Source organism: Chiloscyllium plagiosum, chromosome 26 (assembly GCF_004010195.1).
Source record: "Chiloscyllium plagiosum isolate BGI_BamShark_2017 chromosome 26, ASM401019v2, whole genome shotgun sequence".
Classification (NCBI taxonomy): domain Eukaryota; kingdom Metazoa; phylum Chordata; class Chondrichthyes; order Orectolobiformes; family Hemiscylliidae; genus Chiloscyllium; species Chiloscyllium plagiosum.
In genome coordinates, this window is record NC_057735.1 from 17,855,804 (window position 1) to 17,881,192 (window position 25,389).

The 25,389-nt window shown below is 39.6% G+C and overlaps 1 protein-coding gene across 4 annotated transcripts in view; it reads right to left on the reverse strand.

Annotated features, from left to right (window-relative positions):
- LOC122563161 (TRAF3-interacting JNK-activating modulator) overlaps positions 1-22,507 on the reverse strand; it is a 38,273-nt gene extending 15,766 nt beyond the window's left edge. For all 4 annotated transcript variants that reach the window (XM_043716638.1, XM_043716639.1, XM_043716641.1 and 1 more), the window contains exons 1-7: positions 20,894-22,507; positions 13,591-13,744; positions 7,457-7,529; positions 6,775-6,799; positions 5,018-5,047; positions 4,311-4,406; positions 1,479-1,550 (exon numbers count right to left, since the gene is read on the reverse strand). In XM_043716638.1, coding sequence (XP_043572573.1) covers positions 1,479-1,550; positions 4,311-4,406; positions 5,018-5,047; positions 6,775-6,799; positions 7,457-7,529; positions 13,591-13,744; positions 20,894-21,301 — 858 coding nt within the window. In that variant the 5' untranslated portion in view covers positions 21,302-22,507. The remainder of the gene's footprint in view (positions 1-1,478; positions 1,551-4,310; positions 4,407-5,017; positions 5,048-6,774; positions 6,800-7,456; positions 7,530-13,590; positions 13,745-20,893) is intronic.
- Between the last annotated feature and the right edge of the window lie 2,882 nt (positions 22,508-25,389).

Here is a 25,389-nt window from a genome sequence, read left to right on the forward strand (position 1 = left end):
CACTTAAGGAAGAGGCCAATACATTCACAAGACTTGGAATTAAAAGAAACAGTTAAGTTAAATCCTTTAGTCACAATAGAAAAATGAATTCTCTCTAGTGATTAAGTACCATTGGGTGCAGTTGGGATAGACAGAATATTATATTTTGCTGTATGTTTTGAAATCTTTCAAATTTGTAACTAATTTTTAAAAATCATTTTTTGCATAATAAACTACTGATTTATTAATAAAACCAAATCTGCAGCATGCATGTTTGTGTTTCAGTGAAAGACCACCTTGTAAAATAAACAAAAAAAGAAATTTGATCTATCAAGGCAGATTTCAGTCTGTTTTCTGACTCATCCAGTATTAATGTTGGCTGGGAAAATAACATTGGCTCTGTTCCCACCAAGCAGGGAGCAGGAAAGCTCGCACTATGGTGTTATAGACAATAGACAATAGGTGCAAGAGTAGGCCATTTTGCCCTTCGAGCCAGCACCACCATTCAATATGATCATGGTTGATCATCCTTAATCATCCTTAAAATATTTCATAATTTAGGCTCTCAAGCCATTTCATGATTTTGAAAACCTTCATTACGTCTCTCCAATCTTATGTATTTCAGTGCAAATATAGTCATGGTGTTTTAAACCTTTAGTAGCTGTTTCCTTCTGTCAATGCAGTGAATTTGGCCTAATTCATCTCTTATACATGTCCAACATTATCCAACATTTTTCCTTCTATATATATATAAAACACAATGAATTCTCTCTAGTGATTAAGTACCATTGGGTGCAGTTGGGATAGACAGAATATTATATTTTGCTGTATGTTTTGAAATCTTTCAAATTTGTAACTAATTTTTAAAAATCATTTTTTGCATAATAAACTACTGATTTATTAATAAAACCAAATCTGCAGCATGCATGTTTGTGTTTCAGTGAAAGACCACCTTGTAAAATAAACAAAAAAAGAAATTTGATCTATCAAGGCAGATTTCAGTCTGTTTTCTGACTCATCCAGTATTAATGTTGGCTGGGAAAATAACATTGGCTCTGTTCCCACCAAGCAGGGAGCAGGAAAGCTCGCACTATGGTGTTATAGACAATAGACAATAGACAATAGGTGCAAGAGTAGGCCATTTTGCCCTTCGAGCCAGCACCACCATTCAATATGATCATGGTTGATCATCCTTAATCATCCTTAAAATATTTCATAATTTAGGCTCTCAAGCCATTTCATGATTTTGAAAACCTTCATTACGTCTCTCCAATCTTATGTATTTCAGTGCAAATATAGTCATGGTGTTTTAAACCTTTAGTAGCTGTTTCCTTCTGTCAATGCAGTGAATTTGGCCTAATTCATCTCTTATACATGTCCAACATTATCCAACATTTTTCCTTCTATATATATATAAAACACATTTCTTAACTCAAAGATTTGCAGGAATTAGCTCAGTTAAGAATTTATTTCTTTAAATATACTTTTTTTTCTGTTACCTGCGTCCAGGTGTGCAACTGATTTTCAAGTGACTGCAATTTGCAACGCATTGAGTCATCATCCAGTTGCACCTAAAAAGGCAGAAATAAAATTGAATCCATAGTCAACAACAAAAAAGAGTCTAAATCTTGCTGGGCTACAACAAGTTAATCCTTAGGAAATTCACCTCATCTTTAGGCAGGTCATGTTTCCTTATGTCATTAACATTTCAATATCATTTTAACTCCTGCATTTGTGAAGCTGACATGAAGCCAACTCAAATATAGCAAAAGCTTCAAAGAGGTCAAGTTAAATTTGAGTGAACAACTTTCAATCCTTCTGTTCCTCCTGTTGCTCACTACTCTCCCATCCCTATTCCTAACGCACCCTCAGGATGCCTTGGATCATTTTAAGTTATCAGAACTTGTATTTATTTCACCTTTCTTAAATCACCATATAGCTGCCTGGTTTCTCAGTTATGAAACAATGTGTGAGAGAATGTAAAATAAAAGTATGGGAATACAGGAAGATAGAATCTAAATTAGAAAGCACTAACTAGTCTGTGATTTTATATCTCCTTTATCATGACATGTCAACACACCATATTCCAAGACTGAATTGGAGCACTGAAAGAGTATCCACCAATATTGCAACAATATCAAACATTGCCAAAGAAAATAACATTGAGAGGATATTGAAGTTGAATAGATTTTTTATTTAACACAGGGTGAAATTGGATGTAGGTTTGCTTGCTGAGCTGGAAGGTTCATTTTCAGACATTTCATCACTAGACTAAGCAACATCTTGAGTGAACCTCTGGATGAAGCACTGGTAGTATAGCCTGCTTTCTATTTATATGCTTGAGTTTCCTTGGCTTGGTGATGTCATTTCCTGTGGTGTCATTTCCTACATTGGACAAACAGGTAGAAAACTAGGCACCAGGATAGATGAATATCAACTAGCCACAAAAAGACATGACCCCCACTCACTAGTATCTTTACATACGGATAAGGAAGGAAACCACTTCGACAGGGACAGTACATCCATCCTAGGACAAGCCAAACAGAGACACGCACGAGGATTCCTAGAAGAATGGAATTCCAACCGGAACTCTACCAACAAACACATTGACTTGAATCCCATTTACCACCCCTGAGAGAAAAAAACAGGAAATCACATCACCATAGGAAATAACATCGCCACAGGAAATGACATCACCAACCCAAGGAAACCCAAACATATAAACAGAAAGCCGGCTACACCACCAGTGCTTCATCCGGAACCTCACTGAAGATGTTACCTAGTATGGTGACAAAACATCTGAAAATGAACTTTCCAGCTCAGCAAGCAAACCTACATCCAGAACCTCAACCTGAGCTACACACCTTCTCAAAATTCACTAACAGGGTAAAATTCCAGAGTGGAGCCCTACTTGTAATGGGTAGCCTCCTTGGCTCTGAGGCCAAATCATAGAATCCCTACAGAGTAGATAGAGGCCACTCAGCCCATTAAGTCTACACTGACTCTCTGACGATCATATAACCAGAGTCAAGTTATTTTCTGATAAGAATCTGTTCGGGATTCAAATTCCATCCCAGCACTGGATGGTCAAGGAAGGTGTTGATTGTCAAACTGTAAATCCTTTCAACATTTCTATGAGAGACAATAAGTGTGAGAGTCTCCTGGTCAGGTATCCTTGACACAGAGTGGAATCCTTCATGATATAGCTCATGTTGTTTGTCTGCCTTACACAAACTCCACAAGAACACAAAGAATGAGAGCAGGAGTAGGCCACACAGCCTATCAAGGCTGCTTTTTAGCATAATCATACTGAATTTGAATTTCAACATCATTTTCTCTTCTGCTCCACATATTTCACACTTCCATGAGAGATCAAAATTCTGCTTATCCTAGTCTTGTGTATTTAATGATGAAATCCACAACTCTCTGGGATAGACACATCCAAAGATTCACAACCCTTTGAGTGAAATAAGTTCTCCTCATCTCAATGCTGAATGATTGACCAGATTGCTCCCCCCATGTTTTAAATTCCCTAACTAAAAGAGACAATTGCTCAGCCTTGACCCTGTCAAGCCACTTTACAATCTTTTATATTACAACAAGACAGTCTCCAATTCCTCTAAACTGCAGAGAATAGTGGCAACATCTCAACAAAGGATAAATGAAACATACTTTTGTTGTTACATAATTGTATCACAATTTGCTCTGTTCGTGTGATTGATATAAATAAATAAACAAAAGTACACTGGCTTTATGAATAAAAGTAGAGAATATTGCACATTAAAATACATCTAGCTCAAATGGAAATACTAAAATAATTAAAGAAATACTACTTTGTGCTAGGACCTGCATTAAAGTCAACATAGTATTTTCCTGTCAAATTGAATCCAGCCTTCTGTCTGGTGGAACCTCCATTCCAGGAAATTTGCTTAGCCACAAGTATATTATCTTAAAATGAAGTCTGTTCAAACAAAAATAAAATGCATATTGACATAACTTGCACAACATAGTCTGTTCAAGATATAATTGATGATGATCAGTTTGCATTCTACTTATAATTAAGTGAGCACAGGCACACACCATACTAATCTGGACATATATCACCAGTCTTTCATTGTCGCTGTATCAAAATTCTGTGAATGCCTACCATCTACGAGCACCATAATAACAAGGCCTCCAGCAGTTAACAAGGCCAATTATCACTTCTCAGAGAAACCAGGGATGGACAACAAATACCAGTTTTAAAGACTCTTGTGTAAACATCCAACAAAGTAGATTTTGATTTAAGTAAGCCATAGTAATCGAAAATAGATCATCCACTCTCTCCTTACCTTCCATGATTTCTCTGCTGCCTGCAAAACTGTTGCAAGAAGCTGTTGAAGAATAGTGAGCTTCTGTTTTAGCATTAGTTCACGATGCAGAGCTTCCTATAAAAGAAATATAGATTCAGTATTCATCAAACTTTAACAACTTGATTAACTCACATTTTTGTTTCTGCATTTAAACTCTAGTAACTCACTAAACCTACAAATGCTGGATTATGTAATACAAAACCAAATGTACCCACCTACTTTTTTTTAACTCATTCACAGGATGTGGGTATAGCTGGCTCGGCTGACATTAATTGCCCAGAGGGCAGTTAAGAATCAACCACATTGTTATGGGTCTGGAGACACATGTAGGCCAGACCAGGTAAGGATGACAGTTTCCTTCCCTAAAGGACATTGGTGACCCAGATGGATTTTTCTGACAATTGACAATGGATTCAGGATCATCGTTAGACTCCTTTTTTCTATTGAATGCATGGCAGGGTTTGAACCCGGATCCCCAGAAAATTACCTGGGTCTCTGGATTAATAGTCTATCAATAATGTCAAGAGGCCATTGCCTCCCCTTCTAGAATGCATGAGTTCACATTCTATGACCAGGCATCGGACCAAGGCCATGATGATGAAAGCACCAAGTCCTAACCACTTATTAGAACTGTATACTTTTATGAGATACTTTCTGTCTTCAGAAAATGTCTTGTGAGATATTACCTTTAGATATTCAGAGAGCTGCTGGATCTCCTGCAAGATTCAAATTACAGATAAAATCAATTTAATGAACAAAATTCAGTGCAAGTGAACAAGTGGTATTCAGCACATTAACCTCTTCTGTGTATGTTAATCTTAATCCCTCCCTTTAAATGCCTCATAAATGACCAGAGATTTTGGCTCTACTATGCTATTCTAACATACGGATATTCAGAGAGCTGCTGGATCTCCTGCAAGATTCAAATTACAGATAAAATCAATTTAATGAACAAAATTCAGTGCAAGTGAACAAGTGGTATTCAGCACATTAACCTATTCTGTGTATGTTAATCTTAATCCCTCCCTTTAAATGCCTCATAAATGACCAGAGATTTTGGCTCCACTATGCTATTCTAACATACGCTATCCAAAACATTAAATATTATGTGCCATTTGTGAGGTAGAAACAAAATACTCTGGATGTTGGAAATCTGAAATAAAAACATATGGTGCTGGAAATACTTGGTGGATCTGACAACAACTGGGAAAAACAAGATTTAACTGGAACGTTTTCAATTCTGATGAAGGGTTTTATACAACTCACACCATTATCATTTGCGACATATCTGTTGACATCAGTTTAAAACTAGTTTTGTATCAGCATATCACAATGACGTACAATGATGTTCAATAGTGCTTTCAACATTTCTACACCACTAAGAATCTTCAATGTCTAACTCATTCATCTCCTATCAAGACTGAGAGTTCAAGTCTTTGTAATTTTTCTTTATAATTAATTCTTTAGACACAAGGAATTAATCTTACCTTCTCTTTGTACCTTGTTTAGGCCTTGTATGTTTTCACTGTACACTGGTGAGTAGAACCCAAGTTGGCCACATGGTTATTGACTACCAGACACACCACATGGTGACAGGACGAATCACTCAGGTTAATCATTAATTAGCTACTTACAGGCTTAAATTGGCAATGGGTGGGACGGTCATCCATAGGCTTTCCTACACAGACTTAATTCTAATGGAGATGATTGGGCAAGAGGTTTCACGTGTATCACCATCCTACCTAATTGCCTGCACTTGCCATCTCCATGTTTGCCACCAGAGAGAGCAGACAATTCTGTTAAATGTTTCAGATTCATGGTCTTCTACCAATCATGATGGGTCATCAATATTTTCTGAAATATTTTCTGTTCCTCCATTTACAAATGCTGCCAGACCAGCTGAGTGTTTTCCAGCATCTTCTGTTCACTCAGTAATCTGCTTGCTTTGTTAATTATTATTCTATCATGATTGAACATTTTCAACGTACAATCTACTTTGATTTTAGATCTTTTATAGCCTTTCCCCCAACTAGTTCTATATTGTGATCACTAAGTGTGCTTCCCATTTTCTTCTTTTTTAAATCACCCTGTTCAGAGATGGTTATTACAGACCTCCGGATCAAGTGGGACTTGTGTCTCCTGGCTCAGAGGTAGGAACACTACTAATGAACCAGAAGAGCCCAAAATGCTTCCCATTTTCTCCTCCAATGTGTAATTGAGGTCAAGATTATTATTATTGATACCAGGTAGTTGTTGCTTGACTTGTTATTAAATGATCATTCAGATACATGGTAATGAGACATTCCTAATGCTCCACCGTGATTATCGCTAATGTTGCTGTTAATTGTTTGTCATTCGTGATGGCCAAGTAAGTGTTATTGAATTGTGAAAGATCTGAAACACAGTGCACCCCAGCAAGAGCACTGATATATTTTTACTTTACCTTATCAAGAACAGCCACACCGCATCTGTAAATGAAATACATAAAAAAGATATTGAAAGCACTCTCCAGCAATAGACTGCAACCGAAATGGCCTGGTTTTCCTCTGTAAATGTTATATTGGCCCATATGATATTTAAAGGTTAAATGTGGGATCTATATGTCAATGACAACTTTGCCTTGGCATGGACTCCATACAATGTTTTACTGTACATTAGGGTAGTTTCAGTTGGAGGGGGCAAAAGGCTTAGCAAAAATGAACACCTTTGTCCACATTGCTCTTTCCTTCCTGTACAGTAGTTTCAGTTCACTTTGATGACTTTGCAGGAAGCAGAAAAAGATTGCAAAAAGGAATTGGGAAATTAATAAATACTAGGCAGAAGTCATTGACACCAAGTTATAATCCAATAGGTTTACTTGAAATCACAAGCTTTTGGAACACCTTTTCTTCATCAAGTGAAATCACCTGACGAGTGACTTCACCTGATGAAGCAGCATCGCTCTGAAAGCTTATGATTTCAAACAAACCTGTTGGACTTTAACTTGGTGTGGTGTGACTTCTGACCTTGTCCACCCCAGACTAACAGTGACACCTCCACACAATAAATATTAAACAATGTATAAGAGAGTTGAATACTGTTAGAATCAAGTTTGAAGGGAACAGTGTAAATGATGTTGCACATACTCTGTTTGTTGGCTTGCTTCTTTCCTGATGAGTTCACCGATTTCACCGGGAATACCTGAAGGCATCTGTGTGGCTGAACAAACAGAAATGAGAAATTAGTTGCTTAAGTACAGTGATGAGTAAAACGCCCCATAAAAAAGCTCAGAGCGACCAGTGTTAGTAACATTGACTTGTTTCTGTAACAAAGTGTGACATTTGTCTCTTTTACAACAGTACATTAATAGGTAGACATTAGGTGAAATCTTCTGCTTGGTGGTGTCAGGATTTGAGGTGGGAAAGGTATTTATTTAGGCAGGACAGTGGCCTTACCTCACTTTTTCTGCTTACGTGCACCAGATTTAAGTAGGACAGTTCAAGAGGGCAGCGCCAAATTGGAAGGTTGGATCAGGGATAAGGTCCTCTCTGACCTATCACCTTCACCCTCAACCTTCTTCTACCTATCACATTCCCAGCTACCTTCCCCCCAACCCCAAACCTCGCCTCCTGTTTATCTCTTAGCCCCGTTGGGCCACCCACTCATTCCTGGTGATGAGCTTGTGCTCAAAACGTTGACTCTCCCGCTCCTCAGATGCTGCCTGACAGGCTGTGCTTTTCCAGCACCACACTCTTCGACTCAGTTAAGACCCAGTGCAGTATAAGGCTCTTAAGCTATTTCCTACTTAATGGACACAATTACCCTGAGCAGACAGGCCACCCTGATGACCACCACCAGTGGTAAAACTGTTGGATTTCATACTGCTGCCTTCAAACCAGCCTGCAGGAGAGCATTAAATCCAACCTCTAGGGGGCTATCCGTCCACAATTAAATGCACAAATAAAAAAAAATTGTTAAAGATAACTGTCCCCAGGGTGCATTGTTACAGTCCATGTTGATTGATGCTGCATTGGAATGAATGTAAAGGTGTGCACATGTAGTTACTTGCCCAATGTCCAATTTAAAAACCCTCCATGAAATCTTCCAAAAGTGACACTTAGCTGAATTGTGGTAAGGTTCAGCCCATAGATATTTAGATAGCCTAATTATTCAAAACCATGTTAAAATGAAGCATAGGATTCATAATTACCATAAATTGACATCTAAATTAACCATAACAGCTAAACTTCCATCTTTGTTTGTAAACAATGCAAAAAGGCAATGTGGCACCATGCACGTTCCCAGAATATGGATGTCAATTCACTCCAGACAGCTCCAAAGGATCCCAAATTAGCTTTAATAAATAATAAAGGCCTGATATATGTCCTATCAATGCATACACAATATCTTTAAGTTTAATAAAAACAGAAGATGCTGCAAAAAACAAGGCAGCATTTTTATAGAGAGACAGAAAAAACACAATTAATGTTTCAGGGTTGGGACTTTTCAGTAGCACTGGGAAAAGGTTAGGTATGAAGTAAATGCAGAGCAAGTTGTGATAAGGACAGACAGGTGGTAAGTCCGTGCAAGGGATTAAATGACAGACATATTAGTCTTCCAAGGTCCAAGAGAATGGGTGATGAGGCAAGAAAAGAAATTATAAAACAAACTCTATGCCTAGAGCAGGTGTATTGCTAAAAGATGAAGCAAAGAAAGGAAAGTAAACAAAATGTGGGATAGATTGGAATCCAAAATCAATTGACTCAAGAAGACAACTTACCCGTAAGTAACCAGGAAAGTAAATGGAATGTTCGCCCTTATGTCAAGAGGGTTTGATTTGATTTGATTTAATATTGTCTTATGTACAATAAAAGTAAGTTTAATGTAGTGACCAGACAAATCATTACTCACATAAATACATCAGGGTAATAGAAAAGCATGCAGAATATAGTGTTAAAGTTACAGAGAAGGTGCAGAGAAAGATCAGCTTTAACATATGTGAGATCCATTCTTAAATCTAATAACAGCAGGGAAGGAACTGTTAGTACATGTGTTCAAACTTTTGTACCTCCGCCTGTTGGAAGAGGGAGAAAGAGGGAAGGGTCTTTGATTATGCTAGCTGCTTTCCCAAGGCAGCGGGAAGTGCAGACCAAGCCAATGGAAGGATGTCTGGTTTTCGTGATGGACTGGGCTGCGCTCACAACTCTCTGTAATTTCTTGCAGTCTTGGACAGAGCAGTTGCCATACCAATCTGTGATGCAACCAGATAGGATGCTTTATAAGAATGGTGAAGTCTTACTGCAATGGTACACGGTACTGATGAGATCACATTTGAAATGCTGAGGGCAGTTTTGGTCCTGTTATTTAAGGAAAGATATTGTTTCATTGAAGGCAGTTCAGAGAAGGTTCACTATGATGATCCCTGATAATGGAGAGATTGCCTTATGAGCCAAGATTAGATAGGTTGGGACTGTAAGAGACAGTGAGGTCTGCAGATGCTGGAGATCAGAGTTGAGAGTGCACAGCAGGTCAGGCAGCATCTGAGGAGCAGGAAAATCAATGTTTCGGGCTGGAGCCCATCATTAGGGAGCCTTGGGGTGGAAAGATAAATAGGTGGGGGAGTGGGGCTGGGGAGAAGGTAGCTGAGAGTGCAATAGGTGATTGAAGTGGGAGTAAAGGTGATCTGTCGGAGAGGAGGGTGGAGCGGAAAGGTAAGAAGGAAGATCAACAAGTGGGACAGGTCATGAGGACAGTGCTGGGCTGGAAGTTTGGAATTGGGGTAAGGGGGGGTGAGGAAAGGAGGAAACCGGTGAAGTCCACATTAATACCCTGGGGTTGAAGGGCCCTGAGGCGGAAGATAAGGCGTTCTTCCTCCAGGCATCAGTTGGTGAGGGAGTGGTGATGGAGGAGGCCCAGATCCTGTATGTCCTCGGCAGAGTGGAAGGGGGAATTAAAATGTCCCGCCATGGTATGGTGGGGTTGATTGGTGCAGGTGTCCCGAAGATATTCTCTAAAGCACTCTGTGAGAAGGTGTCCAGTCTCCCCAATGTAGAGGAAACTGCATCGAGAGCAACAGATACAATAAATGACGTGTGGAAGTGCAGGTGAAACTTTGATGGATGTGGAAGGCTCCTTCAGGACCTTGGACGGAGGTGAGGGGGGAAGTGTGGGCACAGGTTTTGCAATTCCTGCAGTGGCAGGGGAAGGTGACAGGATCGGAGGATGGCTTTTGAGGGGCATAGACCTGACCAGGTAGTTGTGGAGGGAATGGTCTTTGTGGAAAGCGGATAGGGGTGGGGAGGGAAATATATCCCTGGTAGTGGGGTCTGTTTGTAGGTGATGGGAATGTTGGCAGATGCTTTGTGTTGGTGTGGTGGAAGGTAAGGACCAGGGGAGTTCTGTCTTTGTTGCGGTTGGAGGGGTGGGGTTTGAGGGCGGAGGTGCGAGACGTGGATGAGCTGTGTTGGAGAGCATCTTCAATCACTTCGGAGGTGAAAGTTCGGTCTTTAAAGAAGGAGGCCATCTGGTGTGTTCTGTGGTGGAACTGTCCTCCTGGGAGCAAATGCAGCGGAGATGGAGGAATTGGGAATAAGGGATAGCATTTTTGCAGAAGCAAGGGTGGGAGGAGATGTAATCCAGGTAGATGTGGGAGTCAGTGGATTTGTAAAAAATGTCAGTGTTGAGTGGGTCCTCGTTGATGGAGATGGAGAGGTCTAGGAAGAGGAGGGAGATGTCAGAGATGGTCCAGGTGAACTTAAGGTCGGGTGGAATGGGTTGGTGATGTTGATGAACTGCTCAACCTCTTTCCAGGAGCACAAGGTGGCGCCGATGCAGTCATCAATGCAGTGGAGGAAGAGGTGGGGAGTGGTGTCGGTGTAACTCTACTCAGTGGAGTTTAGATTGAGAGGAGATCTCATTGAAAAGTACAATTATCAAGAGGCTTGACTGGGTAAATGCTGAGAGGATGTTTCCCCTCATGGAAGAATCTAGGACCAGAAGCCATAGTCTCAGAAAAAAAGCAAGGCTAATTTATTACTGAGATGAGGAAGCATTTCTTCTCACAGTGGGTTGTGAATCTTTGGAACTCCTTGCTACAGAGAGCAGCAAGAGCAGAGTCCTTGTGTGCATACGGCTGAGAAAGATTCATCATCATCAGGGAATCAAGGGTTATGGGGTAAGGGCAGCAAAGTGGACGTGAAGAATGCTGATCAGCCATGATTCTATTGAATGGTGGAGCAGGGTCAAGGGGCCAAATGGCCTACTCCTATATGTATTTTTTTTCTGGTCTTATTACCTTTACAAGAGTTACTAGGTATAGGCAATGCCCATGTACCATGAATGAATTAAAAACCCATCAGCAATGAATACAGAAGGCTTAAAAGTACATTACTGAAAGATAAGGTGTTGTTGCTGAAGCTCACATTGAGCTTCACTAGAACAGTGTAGAAGACTGAGGACAAAGATGTCACTGGGAGAGAAAGCTGGAGAATTAAAATGTCAAGCACCACGGGGATTATGCTTGTGGACAGAATGGAAGTGAACCACAAAACAGCCCCCAATCCGTGTTTGGTCTCCCCAGTAGACAGAAGACTATATTGTCTGCAGCTCTGATGAAAGGTCACAGACCTGAAACATTCATTCTGTTGCTCTCTCCAGAGATGTTGCCTCACCTATTGAGTTTTTCAAATGTGTGTCCTGATGGCAAATCACTAAGTTCACTTGAGGAAAACATTGCAACAGTTGCTAAAATACTGGCAGAGGATTCAGTCCCCACTTTTGCCAATATTCTGTAAAATTAACATAGGAGTGTCGCCTCTTTAAACAATGACTATATGCTACCGAACATTCAGAACACTGAAGTTTTATGAAAAACATTCTAGCTGGATTTGTCATAGAATCATAGAGATGTACAGCACGGAAACAAATGCTTCAGTCCAACTCGTCCATGCTGACCAGATATCCTAGATAAATCTAGTCCCATTTGCCAGCGCAAGGCCCATATCGCTCTAAACCCTTCCTATTCATATACCAATCCAGGAGCCTTTTAAATGTTGCAATTGTACCAGCCTCCATCACTTCGTCTGGCAGCTCATTCCATACACGCACCACCCTCTACATGAAAAAGTTTTCCTTAGGTCTCTTTTATATCTTTCCCCTCTCACCTTAAACCTATGCCCTCTAGTTTTGGACTGCCCTTCCTGGGGGAAAAGACCTTGTCCATTTACCCTATCCATGCCCCTTATGATTTTATAAATCTTTATAATGTCACCCTTGATCTTCCAATACTCCAGGGAAAATAGCCCCATCCTCTTCAGCCTCTCCCTACAGTTCAACCTTTTCAACCCTGGCAAAATCCTTGTAAATCTTTCCTAAACCCTTTAAAGTTTCACAATATATCCTTCCTATAGCGGGGAGACCAGAATTGCATGAAGTCTTCCTAAGAGTCCCCTAAGAGTGGCCTAACCAATGTCCTGTACAGCCACAACATGACCTCCCAACTCCTATATTCAATGCACTGACCAATAAAGGCAGGCATACCAAATGCCTTCTTCACTATCCTATATACCTGCAACTCCACTTTCAAAGAACTAAAACCTGCACTCCAAGGTCTCTTTGTTCAACAACACTCCCCAGGGCCTTACCATTAAGTGTATAAATCCTGCCCTGATTTGCTTTTCCAAAATGCAATACCTCACATTTATCTAAATTAAACTCCATCTACCATCCTCAGCCCATTGGCCCATCCGATCATGATCCCATTGTACTCTGAGATAACCTTCTTCACTGTGCACTACCCCTCCAATTTTGATGTAATCTGCAAACTTACTAACTATACCTCCTGTGCTCACATCCAAATCATTTATGTAAATAACAAAAAGCAGTGGACCCAGCATTGATCCTTATGGCACACCACTGGTCACAGGATTCTAGTCTTACAAGCAACCCTCCACCACCACCCTCTGTCTTCTACCTTTAAGCCAGTTCTGTATTCAAATAGCTAGTTTTCCCTATATTCCATGAGGTCTAACCTTGCAAACCAGTCTTCCATGGGGAACCTTGTTGAGCACCTTATAGATCACGTCCATATAGATCACGTCCACCATTCTGCCCCCATCAAACCTCTTTGTTACTTCTTCAAAAAACTCAATCAAGTTAGTGCGACATGATTTCCTGCACACAAAGCCATGTTGACTATCCCTAATCAGTCCTTGTCTTTCCAAATACATGCAAACCCTCTTTAGCTTTTGACTTATTACTTTGCTGAGGTGTAAACTCCCACCTTTGTCCCTTTTTGAAATTCTCTTGATGGTTGAGTCATGGTGTTGCGGTGGTACACTCGCACAGAAATGGAAATTTGAATCCTTTGCTCCCCAGTGAGTGGGTTCTTTACTTAATGGGGTATCATTGCTGCACGATACGAACTGTGGAGATGTCTGTAAACAGGAAAGGAGAAGTCATTTAAAAAATCCAATCAACAACAACTCTCAGGAGCAAATCATCACAGGATGGGGACGCTTCCTTCACATACACCAAAATTAAAAATCCTACTTCTCTGTAACCGTGAGCATTTACACATTATGCATAACAACAAGGGCTTTTACTGAAACCATACCAATGATTGAAGAGATTTTTAAATTCATCTGAGTAGAAAATTAGTCTTGTTTTTTCACTAAGGAAGTGACATTCTGATTTCTAATTTCTGGTTTCTTGATACAAATCTGCATGTTTCTGTTTAATTGGCCCATGGGCAGCCTAACTAATCTTCCAATTGGTAAAAGAATTCCAGTTTAATTTGTCAGATAGTAAGGAATGGCAAATGTCATTGATGTTGAATATCTTAAGATACTCAATGTTAACCTTTTAGCAAGTGACTTTCACCTGCCGTGTATGGGATTTTCAAGTTGAGACTTTTGAAAGTTTCCTGTTTGCAAATATGTATCGGAAAAGAAAATGGTAGGACGATGTGTCTTTTCTAAAAAAGACACATCGTCAGATTAAGAAACAACAATGTCAGAACTCCCACAGGGCAGTGGAATTTTGTAAAATGTCTTCATTTTCTGCTTTGTAAAAATAGATTTACAGATACAAATCAAATGTCAAATGAGTAAACGTGAAATTGGCTGCTCACCCTAACTGAGAGTCCTCTTGACTCACCGCTCATTCCCTACTCTATTGCATTGAAAGCTGAGTGGATACAACAGCTTTACCAATACTGGCTGCAGTGGAGGCTATCTTATAAAATGTTGTTTCAAGTTGTACTGAAATTTATTAATTCATAGACTGGAAGTGTCTGGTATGATAAAGCACAGACACTCACCTCCAGTTTATTGTGAACTTTGCTGTAAATACTTTTGAGGCAATTGCCTGGAATGTCCTTAATTCTATCCATACTAAAATTTATGCTAACGCCTATGGCAATCTTGCTGATGGAGCTTACACCCAAATTCCCTGTTTAGCATATCTATCTACTTTGGAACTTAAAACAAAATTAAACAAATGAGATTCCAGGACCATTAAAGGTGGTAGTGATTGGCTGCTTTTTTCTATCGATGTTGCCTCACCCTCAGAGGCTCATGGCTCTTTTCCTCTTTCTTTGCTGTTATTATGGACAAGGTATCTTCAGCTGCATAGTCCTTCTGAGCACTTGTTGAGTGGGTTATAAATCTGAAAAATATTGCAGCAAATAACTCACCTCCTGACTCCTCAAACCCTGCTCATCATTTACAAACCTCAAATTAGAGCATGATGGAAATCTCCCCAATTGCCTGAGTAGGTGCAGCTCCAACAACATTCAAGAAGCTTGACACTATACACGACAAAGCAGCCCACCCAAGTGGCACCACATCCACCCATTTCCTCCACCACCAATGCTCAGTAACAGCAGTGTGTACTGTCTACAAGGTGCACTACCGAGATTCACCAAAGATCCTTAGACAGTACTTTCCGAGCCCATGATAACCTCCAACCAGAAGGACAAGGACAGCAGATGCATAGGAACACAGTCACCTGCAAGTTACCCTCCAAGCCACTCAGCCTCCTGACTTAGAAATATATCGCTATTCCTTCACTGTCATGGATCAAAATCCTGGAATTCCTTCCTTAACAGCATAATTGATCAACTCACAACAAGGTGGATTGCAGCAGTTCAAGAAGGGAGCTCAACACCATCTTTTCAAAGGCATCTAGGGACAAGCAATGCCCACATCCCACAAATGAATAATACAAAATTGTGGACAGAGGTTGAATGCGTAGAGCAGTTAATCAGTAAAGGTTTGCAATGATACATTAAGAAAATCTTTTTATCAAGCTCTAGAAATTTATGTTTTTCTCATATCAGGCACCTTTTGAATTTGAGATGGCAACATTTTGATTATTATTCTGTTTTGGTGCAGTATTGACAAACATGAAGAAAACTGGTACCAACTGTTCTTTTGCACTAAAGTTAGATGAATGAGTATAAGAGGATTCTACAGACCCAACACAGAAGTAACATTAAGCTTTGGGGAAAGTCGTGTAAATCAAAAGTTTGCTCTAAACCTGGCAGAAACCACTCAAATAAGAACCCTCTAAAAGAAACCAACTTAAACCGTAGTTATGGTGAGAATTTCCAGGAAATTTCAGGATGATTTATAATGCAATCTTGTGTTATCACAAATAATTTTTTCTGTACTGTTAGCATATCCTGACATCCAACCTGATATTTTTGGTTTAAAAATGATATTGTGTGGCAAACCCAGTCATGTGATGCAACATTAACAAAACTTTTCTGAAAAGTGTCATGATAGATTCATCTGCCTTTTGATTGTCCTCAGAGACGGAGCGTGTGGCGTCCAGTAGTGCCCAGGAGGTTACCTGTGATCAAAGAGTGCTGCAGAAGATGGGAGAACATTATTAGTCTTGGGAATAACAATCTCACTGAATTTGATAAACTTCTGAAGTTTTTCCTTCCGTTACAATTTCCTTCAGTAGCCTTTCTATGGATTAATTTGGTTACTAATATTTTCAGTTCTGCTTATAAGAGTGCAAACATGTGCATGGGGATTTGCAATGGAAAAATATATGTTCAATATAACAAAAATGTGGTTAGAGGAACTAAGGTTTTGTAGAAAGACTGCACATAGAGGTAGAACTTTTAATATATTATGTCTGAATAATTTACTTAATCTTCCTCCACCTCAATAATTGACTATTTTCTTCTTGGCTTTATATCTTTCTATTTCTATGCAGTATGCATTTACAGACTTTCCAGTTTTTCATATGAATATTAACTTTTCTGTATGCTATTACCATTGTGGTTTTATTTTCCAATTTCTCACATTGTTTTACCCATTTCGCATGATTAATCAAACCTGTTGAAACTGTTGAATTAATCCAAAAACTGGCTATGTATCATTGATGGTGATCTTCATGGAGGATTTCTCACAGGGAGGCCTAATGAGAATTCTCATGCTATTTTCCAGAACTCATCTCGTTACTATGCATCACAACCATTGGCAGCCCGCTCATCATATCTCCCCTTTCACCCTAGGCAGAAGTATTCAACATTGCTCGGACCTCTAGATGTTACTGGCATAGGTGCCATTTTTAAAGACCAGGTGCTACCAGCCATGAGTTGCCATACATTATGCACATAGTGGGAAGACAACCACAAACAAACACTTCTTAGGGCACATAGGTGGTGCATCTGACACTTCATTGCAAATATAAGTATACATTCAAAAACCTATTGCTATTTACGAATCAAGCTACACAGTCTACCCATACATAAAGATTCCCCCACCTTAGAACCTGTCTAAGGGAGTGTGCTCTTTCTTAATGCCCAGTGTAGCCCAACATTCTGTCATTGTTCACGTGGAACCATCACACATTGGCTAACCTTCGAACAGTTGAGAATATTACTTTAATTCAGCAAAAGTCAAATTGAACAATATACAAACACACAGAAGTTGCATTTGCTTGGGAAGAAGACAGGGACTGTTTGCCTTTTGACCAACAATAAACTTAGTCAATCAGTGATTAGCGTGCCCAGCTCACAAACAATGAAACTGGATGCCAATTAAGTCCTGTCCGGCTAGTTGTGCCTGACACTACAGCGCTCTATTATGCAGAAGATGATGTTCCTCTTGCTCAATGTACTCATTCATCCTCATCAGAAGATTGCTGCCACTTGCCCAGCTCGTCAGAGTCCATTGTCTGCTCCTGACGTGCAGGGCATGGCATGTGAGGATTATGTAGCCCTGTCTACCTGGAGTGTACTCAAAGGCTGTCCAGACTGAGTCAAACATCAGAACTTCATCTTCAGCGCGCCTATCATTTGTTGCACAATGGCAGCCAGGCCTTGATGATTAAACATACTCCTCCAAACAGTGGGACATGGAGGACTCCAGCAGGATGGCCATGGACCTTTCACATAGGAACTCTATTCCAATGAATGCAACACAGCCCATAATACCCAAATACAGTCAGAAGTAATAAGTGCTGTGTGATTATTGATACCTTGTCTCCCCATCCCCCATGTCATTCAAGAAAGGCAGCATTGCATGTCGATGAATACTTACAAAGTGACAGGAAATCATTTCCATGCCCTTGTGCAGCCTATGAGATTTTGGATTGTCTTTGTAAATTGTGGTCCAACAGTTTCATATTTAACGTTGTATACGATAGTGTCTGCTTCACAGAGATAACTATAATCAATCTGCAATGACCAATGAAATAGTCAAGATTGCTTGTGACCAGGATTTGATTTGCACACAGTGGGGCACTGTATGCATTTCACATGCAGGATATTATGATTACAGATGACTTCAACCTGCACTGTAGAACAGCCTCATTGGTATAATTGTCCCTTGAAGAGCCTCACATTGTTCACAGGTACAGCCTGCTTGCTCAGACAGAAAGAAATACCTTACACCACCCACTGTAGTGTGTTTGCAGCCTTTTTTCCATTTCTAATCTGCATTTATGAGTCACATGAGTATGGAGAGCAATGCAGGCTACATTTATGACAGAGTCTCAGGCTCAGCTTGTAATTGATGGGATCCTGGAAACTCCAGGATCCTTTCTTCTGGGCACTCCCTGTCAAGCCTAGCAGCTTTGATCTTCCAAACATTTCCATGCACTATTGTGAATTATGTCTTCATCTCTCAATATTATCCCCTGACTCATAAGACGATAAGACATAGGAGCAGAAATTAGGCCATTCAACCCATCGAGTCTGCTCCATCGTTCAAACATGGCTGATACGTTTCTCAATTCCATTCTCCTGCTTTCTCCCTGTAACCTCTAGCACTACAGCTCAGTAAACAATGTGAATTTAATATCAAAGTTTTGGCTCATATATGAAAACTAAATACTTGTCGAGCTGCTCTCTGCGAGGTGACCATCATCTCAAGTCATTTTCAGTGGAGTGGAGGGGGAGTTTATAGTGGCTGACATAAACATGAATTGTTGAGGAAAGACTCAGTTGCATCAATAATTGTCTGTTCACTTTCAGATATTTAATAAAACTATGTAGACAATGAGATTTTGTTTTGCAAAAACAATACTGGGGTAATATTGCAAGGTGCATCCTCAGAACAAACCTCAATAGGTTAGAAATTCAGCAATGCAATGCTGCAATCCCCTTTCCCTTTTGCTGTTCACCACTAGCCAAGGTACAACATTAGGAGCTGAGCAAAATAAAGCCTACGAACACTGAGTTAGCTACTGCACTGAGAAAGGCTGTCATGAGATCCCTGTTGATTTTCATCTGGTAAACATGAAAGTTAATGGACTGATAATAATCCACCTTGTGATTATTCCTACAGTGAAACAGTCAAGCAATGATGTACTGCGGTATGATTGTTAATTAAATATGGGTCATGTAATTCATGGTATACTTAATGCTGTATTAATCTCCAATCAGAATGATTACACCAATTAAAGTTCTCCCAACCTATAACCTTCTAAGCCACCATATCATTATAATCTCAGACATCTTGCAGCAAGTGGTAGTGTCTTTATCTCTGATCCAGAAGATGTGTCATATTGAATTTGAACAGGTTGGTTAAAATAACAAATATCTATAAAGAAAATGAAGACTTTTAAAAAAAATCATAATGGTCTATTCTTCACTCGGAAGTTAGGCAATTACACGAAGTAATCAAACATTCTTTGTGCTGAGCTGGTTCTAATTGAGTCCACGACCTTATAAAATGCCCAAAATCATTCATTATTTTCAGCATTCTTCACAGAGATATTCCTGTTCATTACCTTTGGGTGAGGGGTAAGGTGGGTAGTATTAAAAAAAGTCAAAGTTATCCCTGATAGTTTGCCTGTCATAATAACATTAATGGAAGACTAAAACAACAGGATAAAAATTCCTTCCATCATCTTCCAAGATTTATCTCAATGCTCTTTACATTTGTGAGCATGGTCAGAGTTTCTGGTCAGGATAATTGATACCGATAAGAGAATTGAGAAGTACTGAGATGAAAAAGCTGGTTATTCAACTCTGAGTCATGGAATTGTTGAAGGAATTATCATTTTGCCAGCATTAATAAGTGAGCTGAACTTTGAGAGTCGTGGTCTGAGTTGATACGAGAGCAAAAGAGCGGCCAACCACTGGGAATAATATGACCATCTGAGAGTCCTTAAAGATAGCCGGTTTGGAAACTGAAGAGCCACAAGGTTGGATTAGAGAGATTGCCGAACAGGTGTGAATCACTTCACCCTTCCTGTATTTGGCCATGCTTATGACATTGATTGGAAGAGTTTAATTCATCTTCAGCATCTCTCAGTCAGAATATCATCAATGTAATATTTATAAAATGTCACAGTTATTGCTGTGATACTCATTCATTAAGAGAATGTTATGATTATCTTTGAGGCCCAATGTTTCATACATTAAAAATGATTGTACTTTGAAGATATTTGTGATCACATTTTGAAAGCAGTAGCACAGCCAAGACCTCAATTTTAAAATGCAAACAGTGAAAATACATAGAATCCCTACACCGTAGAAGCAGTCCATTCAGCCTCTGATCCTCCAAAGGGCATCCCACCCAGACCCTACTCTCTACTGTACCCCCATAACCCCGCATTTCTGATGGCTAATCCACCAAACCTACACATCCCTGGACACTACAGGCAATTTAGCACGGCCAATCCCCCTATCATACATGTCTTTGGACAGTGGCAGGAAACTGGAGCACCTAGAGGAAATCCATGCCAATACAGGGAAAATGTGCAAATTTCACACAGTCACCTAAGGGTGGAATTGAACCCAGGTCCCTAGCACTGTGGGGTAGCAGTGCTAACACTGAGCCAACATGCAACCCCATTACACCCAATAAAGCATTGATTGGTGAGAAAGGGCCAAAACGTTATTGGGGAAAATAATTTATTTCAGTTGATCTAATTAGTCATTATTTTTTGGCATGAATGTCTTTTTTAAAGAATGTAGTAAACTATACTTTGGTTTCAGAATCAATCGCTGAACAGTTATGCTGCATTTATACAATACCAACCATCCCTAATTTTTAACCAGTTGACAGCTATTGTTTTGTTTCTGTTGCCATATCTATTGATGTAGGTATTCTTACCTGACTGACTGCAGTTAAATTCTGTGGTGGTAACTTCAAACCCACTTCCAGGACTGAAGCAGCAAATGCAGTAGAAGTGGCAGCTGCTGTTGTCCTTTCTGCTCTGTGGTGGCTTGCTTTGGCAGGATTTTTTTTAATCTCCTCTTCATCGATTGTTAAATTCCTTCGTTTCAGAAACTGCACTTGTCTTGAGTTCTGTTCCACGTTCCTCTCCCTTGGTGAACTGCGGCAGGTTGTGATGTTATTTCGACCAAAGCGAGTCAGATGGTTTTCATGTCTCCGCTCAAGTTTCTCATCGTAGCTTTCAGCAAACAGCCTCCTCTTCTTGGATGAGCCAGATCCCCCTGGGCTTAGACCTCGCTTTGGACTGCTCCCCATTATTCTAAGGCTGGTGGTATCACTAGTCATTTCTTCCAATGCTTCAAAATACGTGTAGGACCAAAGTGATTAATTTGCCTGCACCCTGGACAAATGATAATGGCGCCAAAAACACTACTACAGCTTTCACAATTTATTTTTCTGAGGTCCTTACAGTTTAACTTTGCTCTGATGTCTGCAAAATGCAACAAAGATGGTAAACCTACCCAAGGAAATTTCAGCCGACTTGAGTTTAAATATTAGCTCCAGTGACAGACTATATGTATTCAGGATAAATATTCTGATTGTGTATTGTTTTATAATAGGCAAATATGCATGAAAAATAACTTCTTCTGAACAATGCAAAAACTTTTTTGGAACTGTTTCTTTCTCCACTTCAATGGATTACTGTGATCTTCTTAATGAATGAAGCATGATTCATTTATCCACTATTTATGATGCCAATCTTTCTCTGTCTTTCCTGTCAGACCGATAGATTGTTGCTCTCTGACTACACTTGCCACTTCCAACGTCTAGGTATTCACTCACTCGGCAAGTAAGAAGTTAACCAGGACTCACTGTTCACAGTCTCACTTTGTTTGTCGTCCGTATATAAAACAGATTTAAACTTACTAAACCAGAGACGGAAAGAGGCACAAAAGCAGTGTGAACAGCCAGTGAAAATGTTAGTCCTTGGGCCGCGCTCACAACCTAGGAGTCTGCAGGTGCTTCAGCATTTCGTTTCGATTCACATTAATTCTTTTCCCAGTCAAATTCTTCAGATGATCAAATCTTACTTCATCTCAGCAGAAAAGTTAGTCTGACAGTGATACCTATGCCTGGTTGGAGCTGGGGATCAAATTGGGTTCCAGTAAACTAGTCATTTGCTTTCACTGCACACACGGTTCTTTGCAATTTAAAACAGGAAATATATCTTTTTTAAATAAACCACCACGCTTCTAACCTTCTTCCTGTCGCTGTCTCTCACACTCAACTAGAACGTGCGGTTTCCTCACCGTTTTGTCAGTTGGATCTCTCTCTTCAGCGTTTTACACAAGTTTGTTTTGTTTTCTGTTATATCTGACAAACACCTTTGCATCATACTGCATGAATTGTGGTCCAAGAGCCTGTGTCTGCCTGTGCACACTCTTTAAGGCCTAACTTTGTTCCTGTAACATGCCCTGCTCCTTCTTTCTTGATCTCTCTTCAACTCTGCCCGCCTGCTGTCAGGCTGTATCTCAACCACACACTGACAGAGAAAACTCAATCGCACAGGATATGGTGCCTTTTAGCTCTGAGCTCTGACAGATGTTTATCAGTTTTTGGAATGGCGGTGGGGGGGGGGGTGGGGGGGATAGAGTTTGTGAGAGAAATTAAAAAATATTTTGAACGCACCCAGAAATCTAAACAAAAACAGCTATTGTCCTTCCTCCTGAAACACCACCAAATGTTAGCTGATGCACTGCACCATACAGCATAAAACTGCAAACTGTTCCTGCCACCACACTGGTCTGTTTTATTTTTAATTTAAGCCTGAAGGGCTGATCTAGTTTCACATCTTAAAATTTGTGACGACATCTTGTGAAACCAGTTAAAAAAAACTCTTTAGAAAAGGATGCCAATTATGTGTGATATCATCCCTTATTAAAGGGGAACTTATATTTGTAAGTCAGCTCCACTAAGTTCTCGTTGCAGCTCATTGTTCAGCTGCCATTCAGATTTTACCACACGGAGTACACTTAATAAAAATTGAACAACTTACTGAATATTCTGCCCCGTGTTTAATTGAGTAGATCAGATTGTCTGACTGAATACTCAAAGCAAGCTAACGATATCCCCCTACCAACACCTTATAGATGAATCAAATGTTGGAAGGAGGAAGGAAAGACTTTGTGGGAAAGAAAATATTTCAAACACGCTCTGAAATAATTTAAAAAGAACCACTGTTATCCTTTTCTTCTGCAATATCACTAAATATTTGCTGTGATACACTACAACTTTAAACTGTATATCGTTCCTGCCACATACATTCTATTTAAAACTGGTACCTTACAATGTTAAAATGCCATCTTAAAATGTACATTTATTTTGCCAAAGAATTGTAATCGATCACAAAATATTACTTCACATCTACTTTTCTCTATTTTACAGAAAGATGCCTATACCTACTTTTGACGAAGCCAAATAAATCCCGTGTATAAAACCACCATTATGAAGAAATTCCACTCTTCATTAAGAAAGTGTAATTGCGAGTAAGCCTACCAGGAATATCAACTAGGAGAAAGTGAGGACTGCAGATGCTGGAGATCAGAGTTGAGAGTGCAGTGCTGGAACAACTGGTCAGGCAGCTTCCAAGAAACAGGAGAATCGACCTTTCAGGCATAAGCCCTGTATCAGGAATATCACCCTGATATTGGATAAAATGCCAAAATCAGATGAATTTTAAACCACTGGTTGACACAAATAACAAATAGTACTCTGATTGCAGAGCAGCCAACAGCTTTTCAGGGAAAAAGAACATTGTTTTACCGTTGAGGTTTGGATAGACAATTCAACCAATTGACACTGAAGTATTTCATTAAAACATTGCTGAGTCCATTCTTTTAGGGTGGACACCCATTGTCAAACTTTTGGTTAAATATTTTTCTTTCAAATAATGATGAGGAGGGCTGGATTGGCATTAAGTTAAAAATATCTGAGGCCTTTATTGTTTACTTACCCCACTCCCCCCACATCTTGTTGCTGCTGTCCTAAATATTTTCACATCAACCTGATATTATTGAACACCTCTACATGAGGAGGGAATTATACCTAGGCCTTCTGGCTCAGAAATAGGGACACTACCAGTGTGCCACAGGAGCCCTATAGGTGTTGCTGTCTCATGCAACTCCAATGGCCCTGAGAGTAATGAAACATCTAAAACATTTTTTTAAAGATTTTGACCAATTATACTCTTAATTTGGCTTTCATAGAATTACCAATGAGAATTTCAAGGATTGTTTGAGAATTTATCCTTTTCTACTTCAAAAACATCTCATATAAAAATCTGATCAGGAAGAGATTAAATGAAGTACAAAGAGAAACAGTTACTTAAGTAGAAATCCAGAAACCCAGTCTAATAGACTAGAGACAACCATGTTCCAAAATGACAGTGGAGGAATTTAAATTCAGTTAAAAAATACCTAGAGTCATAAAGATAACTTCTGTAATGGTGACTGCAGAAGTATTATCAATTGTTAGAAAAGCCAACTGGGTTCACTAATGTCTTTTGGGGAAGGAAGTCTATCATCCTTACTTGGTGTGGCCTGCCTGTGATTTCAGATCTACAATATGATTGACTCTTAACTGCCCTCTGAAATAGCCTAGCAAGCCAAGCACTTGAAGGGATGGGCATATAGACATATAGAATATGTGCAAAAGCAGATCATTCAGTCACTTGAGTGCTCTGTACAATTCAATGGTTGATCTGTCTTTGTTTTGAATTCCACATTCCCCAAATATCTTTGATTCCCACGTCTAACAAGGGAATCTGTAGCTTAAAAAATATTTAATGAGCCCACCTCGATTGTGTTTGGAGGTAGAGAATTTCAAAGTTGAATAACCGTTTGAAAGATAAAAATTCTTCATAGCTGTGCTTCAAAAGGATGACTCCTAATTTTAAAACAGTGCACCATAATTCTGGACTAACCAACAAGAGGAAACATCTTTTCCATGTCCATCTTGACAAGACTGTTCAGGATCTTATGAACTTCAATCAAGTCACCCCCTTTCTTCTAAAGTTCAGTGGAAATAAGCCCAACCTAACTCCATAAGAAAACCCAATCATTCCAGGTGTCAATCTGACACACCTCCTCTGAACTGCCTCCAATGCATGTATATCCTTCCTTAAATAAGGAGACCAAAACTGTGCATAATGTTTGTGATGTGCTCTCACCAATGTGCTAGATAACTGAAACATAAGTAATAGAGGATAGCATCCTATCAACCTTCTTGTTTACATGTAGTATCTGCAAAATAACTTCTTGTGACTCATGCAGGAAAGAGCAATAAATGGACATGTTTCAGAAAGATTGAGGAGCACCACTGAATGTAAATCATTACAGAATAAGATGCTGCAACATTTATTCTTAAAACAGCCA